The sequence below is a fragment of the Rhinatrema bivittatum genome, chromosome 6 (assembly GCF_901001135.1).
Source record: "Rhinatrema bivittatum chromosome 6, aRhiBiv1.1, whole genome shotgun sequence".
Classification (NCBI taxonomy): Eukaryota; Metazoa; Chordata; class Amphibia; order Gymnophiona; family Rhinatrematidae; genus Rhinatrema; species Rhinatrema bivittatum.
In genome coordinates, this window is record NC_042620.1 from 296,921,142 (window position 1) to 296,930,592 (window position 9,451).

The 9,451-nt window shown below is 43.1% G+C and overlaps 1 protein-coding gene across 2 annotated transcripts in view; it reads right to left on the bottom strand.

Annotated features, from left to right (window-relative positions):
- Positions 1-3,059, bottom strand: part of SASH3 (SAM and SH3 domain containing 3) — a 71,371-nt gene extending 68,312 nt beyond the window's left edge. For both annotated transcript variants that reach the window (XM_029607418.1, XM_029607417.1), the window contains exon 1: positions 2,987-3,059. In XM_029607418.1, the coding sequence (XP_029463278.1) occupies positions 2,987-3,043 (57 nt within the window). In that variant the 5' untranslated portion in view covers positions 3,044-3,059. The remainder of the gene's footprint in view (positions 1-2,986) is intronic.
- Between the last annotated feature and the right edge of the window lie 6,392 nt (positions 3,060-9,451).

Sequence of the window (9,451 nt, forward strand, 5' to 3'; positions counted from 1 at the left end):
TGCAGAACAAGCAGTCTATAGCAGGGTTTGCTGCACACCGGCAGCCTGAAGCAGGATCATCTGGGAAACTCAGGAACTGGATCAAGCATAGGATCAGGAACAGACATCAGGTAACACATCAAGGCACAGACTGGAACAGACAACAAGGCAAGACAGGACAAGGCGCCATCAAAGCAAGGTAGACCACGGAGGACCTGGATCAGGAGAGGTTACAGGCAACTGTAGAACCCAATCCAAAGGCAAGTTGCAAGTGAAATGAGAGTCCTTTTATACTGCAGGTTGTAGGCAACTCCCTGGGAGGAGTTTGCCAGGACCGCCCCTTGCTGGCCCTATAACTGGGGTAGAGAGCTGCGGGCTGGCCCCTAGGGAGAAGGGCGTCGCCAAACAGGAAGTCCAAAATAGAGCCATGCAAGCCACAGGCAGGCCTCAGGAACAGCTAGGCCTCCAGGCCCTGGAGCAAGTCCTGGATGGTGCACAGGCGACCCCCTGGCTTCGGAGCGGCCTCCGGAGGAAATCCTGTAGTGCCACAAGTTCCGCAACAGGGGGGATCGTAACAGGAAATGTATTAGTATTTATTACATCAAGAACAAAAAAGATATTTACCTGGAAACACGATGCATCATTTTTTCCATTGATTTTTCCCATTTTTGGTCTTGTTGTAATTAACACTGATAAATTCCCAGGACAAATAAAATAAAAACTGAAATCGAAGATCCCTAAGGATAATACTCAGATTCTCTTTAGAATCTCACCTGGCCGAGAGTGCCTATCCTGTTTGCTAGTTGCTACTATCTTGCTGATAGTGGTAATTTTCTAAAACAAAAAGATATCAGCTTAGGGCTAGCAGTGGCCTCCACCTTCCACTTCGGCTGCAATGGGGAAACAGGAAGTAAGTTCTAAAAGGTTTCATGTCAGTGACAAAAGATTCCAGATCAGTGACCTTGTCTGACCTGGCAGAAAATCACCATTGCATGTTTACATTTTGATTCTGTATAGGCTCCGAGAGGAGTGTGCCCCCTAATACTGTGATATTGGTTGAGCACTGACTTAAAGGGAAAAGTGCCCAGCCCTAACACCATGCTGTGACACTGGTTCACATTGTCTCACAAAGAAAAGTCCCTCCTAACACAAGGCTGGGACACTGGTTGAGCACAGACTGAAAGGGACGAGTGCCCCCTAACACCTTGCTGGGACTCTAGTTGAACATGACTTAAAGAAAAGTTTGTCTGCTAGCTTCATGCTGGGACACTAGTCGAACATTTATTTATTTATTAAGAAATTTATATTCCGCACATATCCATACATTCATGGTGGATAACAAATGGTATACTCATAAAAATCAGAATAAAAATAAGCATCAATTAACACATAAAACATAAACTTATCATAAAAACTAAAAATGATCCAATGTGATCCAGATATTGCTGTCAGTAAAACCATACAATGAATACAATTAAATGAAGAGTTTACTACAAAACATTCATAAAATACTTGATGAGTTGGTACTAGCCATGCATAACACTGACAGATAAAAAATATCACATACTGATATAAAAGACTATTATCTGTGTAAAACATCATAAAAGACACATTTACTTATTTTATTTATTTATTTGGAGTTTCTTATATACCGATAGCCTTTTGCACATCGTATCGGTTTACATACAACTAATAACTTGTGGGCATAGCCCTTACATCGAACAGTAAAAGGAAAGTGGAAAACAAATATACAAGAGATATATGTGAAATTAATAGCTCTAGGAAACAATATACAAAGGTCTATGTAACAAGGTCTACGTAACAAGCTCTATGAGACAATATACAAGGGATATATAAGTATATAATATCTGAGTATGAAAGAGGGTTTCTTTGACAATTATAATAATAAATATATTTTACAGAGAACAATTATGATGTAGGGGTCATGATACTAGCATACTTATTTACTGCAAGAGTACCAAATGCTTTTTCAAAATAAAAGAGAAGAGTGCTTTCTAACACTATGCTGGATCGCTGTTTAGCACTGGTTCAGATGGAAGAGTGCCCACTGCTAATGAAGTAGATGAAATGATGCGACGTAAGACTAGAGAAGGTTACTATTAAAGTGATATGGGCTAAAGGGCAGAAGAGGCTCGAACAAGGAGAGGGAGATTCTTGTTAGAGCTTTTCTCAATGTTGAGGATCATATATATATATACACACACAAGTGAATTCTTACTCAGGGGATGACAGAATATAACTCTCGAAAGCTAATTCCAAATGTATTAAATCGATCCAATAAAGGGGTAGCACCTAAAGCTTGTCTGCTGACCTTTGTTTTTGCAACTCACTGGACTACTTCACCCAAAGGAGAGAATAAGGGCTGATGTAATTTATCTGTTAAGTCAGAAAAAAAAAAAAATCCTAAAATGCAACAATCTTTAATTCTTCTTTAGAGAGAGAGAAATGTGCTCTCTCTCTAGAGATGAGTTGTAATACAGGATGCATAAAACACCCTGCCATGGAGTGAAGCACCATGCGCCGAGGCGGAAACAAACCCAGGCTGGTAGAACTTGGTAGCAGCAGGAAAGGCAGCAGAAATGGACAGGAGAGGAGAGAAAACTGCACGCTTCAAAGTTTTAAGAAATAAGCATCAAACGGTGGCATGTAGTGAGGGAGAAAGTTTAGGATGATGCAAGGCGTGCCCGATATTTCTGTGCTCCTTGGGGGACAATATGTTTGCTGAGGAAAAAACTGGAGAGGTGATATCCTCCCACCGCAATGGACTGACGAAATAAAGACGTTTTGGAGTAGAGGGGGGTGTCGATAGAAAAGTGATAACATTTTGGGCCACCAAAGAGGCGCTGACCTCCCTGAAGAGGCAGTGCTGGCGAGAAGCCTTCTTTTCACCCAGAGGCCTCTGTGCCTGAGGATTTTTCGCACAATTCTCACACAACGACAGGTGAAGGATAGAATAAAGTGGAAACATCTTTTTGCTGCTTCTTACCTTTTTTTTTTGGATGGTCTCTTTGTCTGAAGCATTGGATGGTTTCCTCCGTAACATTTCTTTTCTTTTCTTCTCTTTTTTTTTTTTTTTTGGGGGGGTGGGGGGGGGGGGCAGCAGGGAAGAAGTTGAGAGAAAAAGGGGTAAAAAAAAATTCCTACTCTCTATTTTTTTCAGAAAAAGCAAAATAAGTCTCACAAATTTTGCAGAAGTTTTGTCCCAGAGATAAAAAAGAACAGAGAGCAGAAATGTACAGGAAGCTGGTTCATGTGACGTTGCTCTTACAGCAATCGCTGTTTCAGGCTGCTGCCTCCAAACCTAGACCAAGATGCTGGGACCTATGAATCAGGAAGGAAGTAGCAGCTTCATGCTGCTCTCCTAACAGCTGAACCCTCAGAGGCACAGAGCACAAGTAAAGGGAAAACACCTTCTCTAAAGACTCTTCTATGAGCCAAGGTCCTTGACATTATTATTGTTCAAGAAGGACAGGCTTTCTACCTCCTCCACCACCCTGCAGGGACGTAAGCAGAGGCATACAAGCTCCTGGGAAGGTTTCTAGAGGGCCTCACGAGCAGGGCCATCTTTAGGACAGCCCAAATGGTGCAACTGTACTGGGCTTTGCTGCTGGAAAGGCTCCATAGCACCGATCACACTGCCCAGGTCTAAAGATGCCCCGGCAGTATGGCCAGTACCAGATGAAGGAACCTGCCATGCACAGCGTCTCCCGTCCATGGGTCTGGTGGTAGGGTTGCCATCTCACCCAGGTCAACCTGAAGATACTGTTCCAGCCCCCCCCCCCCCCCCAATTGCATGCTTGAAGATGTCGTCCTGCTTTTCTTAGACAAATCGCAGCTACAACTCCATGCATGTGACGGGTGCAAAACCAGGACTTGGTCAGCCTCTGCTGGCTGACCTGGGCGAGATGGCAGCCATTGCTGGCAGAAACAGGAAGAGGAGGAGCCAACCATGTGCAGGGCTGGTGGCAGGAAAAAAGAACCATAGAGTAGTGAGGAGAGGTTGGAGAAAGAAGGCCAGGAAATAGAGAGGATGAGGGAGAGAGATGGGTAGAAGGGAGGTAAGGGAGATAAATATTGGGTACCATGAGAAGTAGGTGTTAGAGAAAGGAGGGGAAGGGGCAAGAAGGGGATAGGAAAGGGAAGAGGAAGATAGAGAACAGGGAAGGGGGAAGTGAAGGTGAGAAGGGATATGGTAGCAATGACACACCACACATTTGCCCAGCACGTCTGTATGAAGTAGCAGCAGCAGCAGCAGCAGCAGCAGCTGCCAAGCAGGTAAAGGTATGGAGCAGGAAGATCAAAGGTGAGAAGAAGAAAAGAAGCAAAGGGGGCACAGGGAGGGGAGAGGATTAAAGGACAGGAAGGGAAGAACAAAGAGGGAAGGGGAGACAGAGAGAGTACAGGGAAGGAGGGAAAAGAAGAGATGGAACAGAGAGGGAGTGCAGAGGGAGAGAGAGGGGGTTTAGGGCATGGACAATAGCAGAGAGGGCACAGGGGGGAAGGGTATGTCTATGTTAGAAGAATTATCTGTGTTTGTGAGCGTGAGGCTTTGTGTGTGTGTGAGTGTGTGTGAGTGTGTGTGTGTGTGAGTGAGTGTGTGAGTGTGTGTGTGTGTGTGTGTGTATGTGTGTGTGTGTGTGTGTGTGTGTGTGTGTGAGGTCCATTTTCCCTATGGCTAGTCAAGTCCATTACCCTAGCTCAAGGAAATGGTATAATCCCCTCACCCTTGTGATGAGGTGAGAAGCGATCTTGTCCAGTAGGATTCCTGAGAGATTTCCAGAAACGTTTCCAGGAGTATGGTAGAGAAAGCTGCTGATGGTTCTCTGCTGCGATAGAGTGCTGGGGTGTTTTCAGAGTGGGGATGCCAGAAGAATCTGGAGGCACTGCGGTGATTCAGGATGACTCCATGACCCCATCCTGTGTACATTCACTTACACACACTACCATTTAGAAGCTCCTCACGTGAAGATTTGGGTAGGGGCAGAAGGAACATTCTGTTTTTAGTCACCCATTGAAAGAGACAGTCTTCTTGGGTTCCTGTCAACCACAAGTGCCTGCCCAGGCTGCTCTAATGAAGGCCCATGGTTGTGACAACACAAATAAGTGGCAAGGTGTGCAATAGAATTTACAGATTTGTAAAAATCTTACAGGGGATGAGTTGTTAACTCTTCTGCTGCTATGGCTCCTGAAGGAGACAGTAGATAAATGGTCATTTTTTCCCCCAAATAAGAGGGAATTTCCTCCATATTGAGGTCAATTAACAACTCTCAGTATCTTCTGTGGGAAGAGGCATGAAAGTGAATACTATTGACCTCATTTACAGGCATCACAGCAGGTAAAGTAAGCACTCTCTCGACCTGGTCAAATGAGACGGATGTGAGCACATAAGTCTGTCTGCTGCAGACACTGTCTAACTTTGCAGCACATCTATCCCCAAGGGATTGGAAAAGCAGAAGAAATGCACCTGCTTGCATAAGGTGCAAGGCTCATGAGCAAAGTGAGAAGTCTGTGATCTTATGTTTCCAACTTCCCCTTAAATAACTCTCCAAATATAGGAAGGCAGACAAGGTCTATTAGTGCATTACATTTTACGGTAAAAAGATGCTCCTTGGTAAGTGTGGCTTTACTTACTTTCACTAGCTACAGCCAGGCTGGGACCAGGCTGAATTTATTGTGTAAGTAACCCTTCCTTAAATTACCAATCAGGTACAGAGGGGGACATAAAGTTATTTGTAAGTTCTTCAGAGCAGGGACCCTGGCTAGATTTTACTTCTTTTCCCATCCCAAGGAGTAGGTCCTTCAGAATGGGGTGAAAAGGAGTCCTCTCTGATCCCAGTATGGGGTGATTAGTAAGCTGTGATGGAGCTCCCTCATTCTGCTGTGCGCTGGGTGTTGTGTGCCAAACAAACCACACTTGGACCACATAGGCAGTGTTTAAAATAAATCTTTACTGATACAGTTTTGTTGAAAAACATAATTAAATACTGTATAAGAACATAAGAACATAAGAAATTGCCATACTGGGTCAGACCAAGGGTCCATCAAGCCCAGCATCCTGTTTCCAACAGAGGCCAAACCAGGCCACAAGAACCTGGCAATTACCCAAGCACTAAGAAGATCCCATGCCACTGATGCAATTAATAGCAGTGGCTATTCCCTAACTCAACTTGATTAATAGAAGTTAATGGACTACTCCTCCAAGAACTTATCCAAACCTTTTTTTAAACCCAGCTACACTAACTGCACTAACCACATCCTCTGGCAACAAATTCCAGAGCTTTATTGTGCGCTGACTGAAAAAGAATTTTCTCCGATTAGTCTTAAATGTGCTACTTGCTAACTTCATGGAATGCCCTCTAGTCCTTCTATTATCTGAAAGAGTAAATAACCGATTCACATTTAACCATTCTAGACCTCAAGAACAGTAACTCACAAACCACAGTCTCTGTTGTTCCTCTCTTAATTTCAGATCTTTTCTCCTCTCTCTGTGCATTAGTCTTTATTAGGCCAGGAACCCATCCACACTTCTGGATTTGATGGCATGGAGGTCCCCCACAGGTTAGGGCCCCTTTGGAAGTGAGAAAAAAGCCCCTCCCAGATGGCACAGAGAGTAATATTTATTCTCTATCCCTCACTACATTTTGTGGACTCCCTGTGGTTATCTTCCCCTGTACTTGGATTTTTTACTTATGGTTAGTAGATTTTTTCTTCTGGCAGGATCCCCTGTAGGAGGGATCCTAGATGGATTTGAAGGTCCACCGGCAGGTAGGAAGAGGAGCAGAGAATACCTTCCTCCCAGATGCTAGAAAAGCAAAATCCTTTTTCCCCCAGCTCAGATAATTAGGAATTCCTCTGCAGGGGGTCACCACCTCGGTAGGGCACATCTTCCCAAACACTGGGTGTCTTTGGCACCCTGTGTTTGGGTGCCAAAGACACCCCATTCCCTGGCTTGACAAAGACCCAGGCCTCCAGCAGGGATCCTCACAAATAAAGATCAAAATCCCCCAAATAGTTCCAAAGCAACCCCTCTGAACCTCGTGTGGAGAGAACAGCTGGGGATTTATCAAACGTACCTTTGTGTTATGGACTTTAGAAATGGAAAGAGACTTGCAAATAGTACTATGTTTCTTTTTTAAAGAAACCTTTCGGTAAAGTTGTGTTCAAATACCAAATTGTTCCCAACTTGAAGAAAACGCCCAGGGCCCAGGAAATTACCCTCCCTCCCTACGGAGAATCCTGTAGGTTTGAGGCTATTAGAGTTGCATGGAAGTTGAAGAGTGCAATAGTCCTAGAATTAAGTGTGTGCCCATGAATATTAAACATAGAAACATGATGGCAGAAAGAGACCATATGGCCTATCTAGCCTGCCCATCCATATTTATTAATATCATGATTATTTTGTGTAGTGGTATAGGCTTGAACATAGGTGAATAGCAGCATTTGCAGAGGGTAGCAATACACATATCTTGAAAATATAGAATACGCAATGGAACATAACAGTTAAAGTCCTCAGGTCCTAGCAGGCATAGGCATTATATGTACATATACATTCAACTAAGAACATAAGAAATTGCCATGCTGGGTCAGACTAAGGGTCCATCAAACCCAGCATCCTGTTTCCAACAGAGGCCAAACCAGGTCACAAAAACCTGGAAAGTACCCAAACATCAAGAAGATCCCATGCTACTGGTCAACTTGATTAATAGCAGTTAATGGACTTCTCCTCCATAACTTATCCAAACCTTTTTTCAACCCAGCTACAGTAACTGCACTAACCACATCCTCTGGTTGTGGTTAGTGCAGAGCTTAATTATGCGTTGAGTGAAAAAGAATTTTCTACGATTAGTCTTAAATGTGCTACTTCTAACTTCATGGAATGCCCCCTAGTCCTTCTATTATCCGAAAGTGTAAATAACCATAAGAACATAAGAAAATGCCATACTGGGTCAGACCAAGGGTCCATCAAGCCCAGCATCCTGTTTCCAACAGTGGCCAATCCAGGCCATAAGAACCTGGCAAGTACCCAAAAACTTAGTCTATTCCATGTTACCATTGCTAATGGCAGTGGCTATTCTCCCCTACACACAATTTCTTACACCACCCCTTGGTGACCTCCCATTTCTTATATTAAGGAGCTAATTATACTGTAAATTGATCTTGTTCTTGATTTTTAAACTATTTTTCCACACTGCCCTTGGTTAACCCCCCTCCCAGTTCTCCTTCCCTGTTGATATGTATTTCAAGCCTTTTTGTTAGAATGTGAACCGGTATGATGTCCCCACTAATACCGGTATATAAAAGTTTCTAAATAAATAAATAAATAAATATTCTCTAAGTGAACTTAATAGCAGGTAATGGACTTCTCCTCCAAGAACTTATCCAATCCCTTTTTAAACACCGCTATACTAACTGCACTAACCACATCCTCTGGCAACAAATTCCAGAGTTTAATTGTGCGTTGAGTAAAAAAGAACTTTCTCCATTTAGTTTTAAATGTGCCCCATGCTAACTTCATGGAGTGCCCCCTAGTCTTTCTACTATCAGAAAGAATAAATAACAGATTCACATCTACCCGTTCTAGACCTCTCATAATTTTAAACATCTCTATCGTATCCCCCCTCAGCTGTCTCCAAGCTGAAAAGTCCTAACCTCTTTAGTCTTTCCTCGTAGGGGAGCTGTTTCATTCTCCTTATCATTTTGGTAGCCCTTCTCTGTACTTTCTCCATCACAATTATATCTTTTTTGAGATGCGGCAACCAGAATTGTACACAGTATTCAAGGTGTGGTCTCACCATGGAGCGATACAGAGGCATTATGACATTTTCCGTTTTATTCATCATTCCTTTTCTAATAATTCCCAACATTCTGTTTGCTTTTTTGACTGCCGCAGCACACTGAACTGACGATTTCAATGTGTTATCCACTATGACGCCTAGATCTCTTTCTTGGGTTGTAGCACCTAATATGGAACCCAACATTGTGTAACTATAGCATGGGTTATTTTTCCCTATATGCATCACCTTGCACTTATCCACATTAAATTTCATCTGCCATTTGGATGCCCAATTTTCTAGTCTCACAAGGTCTTCCTGCAATTTATCACAATCTGCTTGTGATTTAACTACTCTGAACAATTTTGTGTCATCTGCAAATTTGATTATCTCACTCGTCGTATTTCTTTCCAGATCATTTATAAATAAATTGAAAAGTAAGGGTCCCAATACAGATCCCTGAGGCACTCCACTGTCCACTCCCTTCCACTGAGAAAATTGTCCATTTAATCCTACTCTCTGTTTCCTGTCTTTTAGCCAGTTTGCAATCCACGAAAGGACATCGCCACCTATCCCATGACTTTTTACTGTTCCTAGAAGCCTCTCATGAGGAACTTTGTCAAACGCCTTCTGAAAATCCAAGTATACTACATCTACCGGTTCACCTTTATCCATGTGTT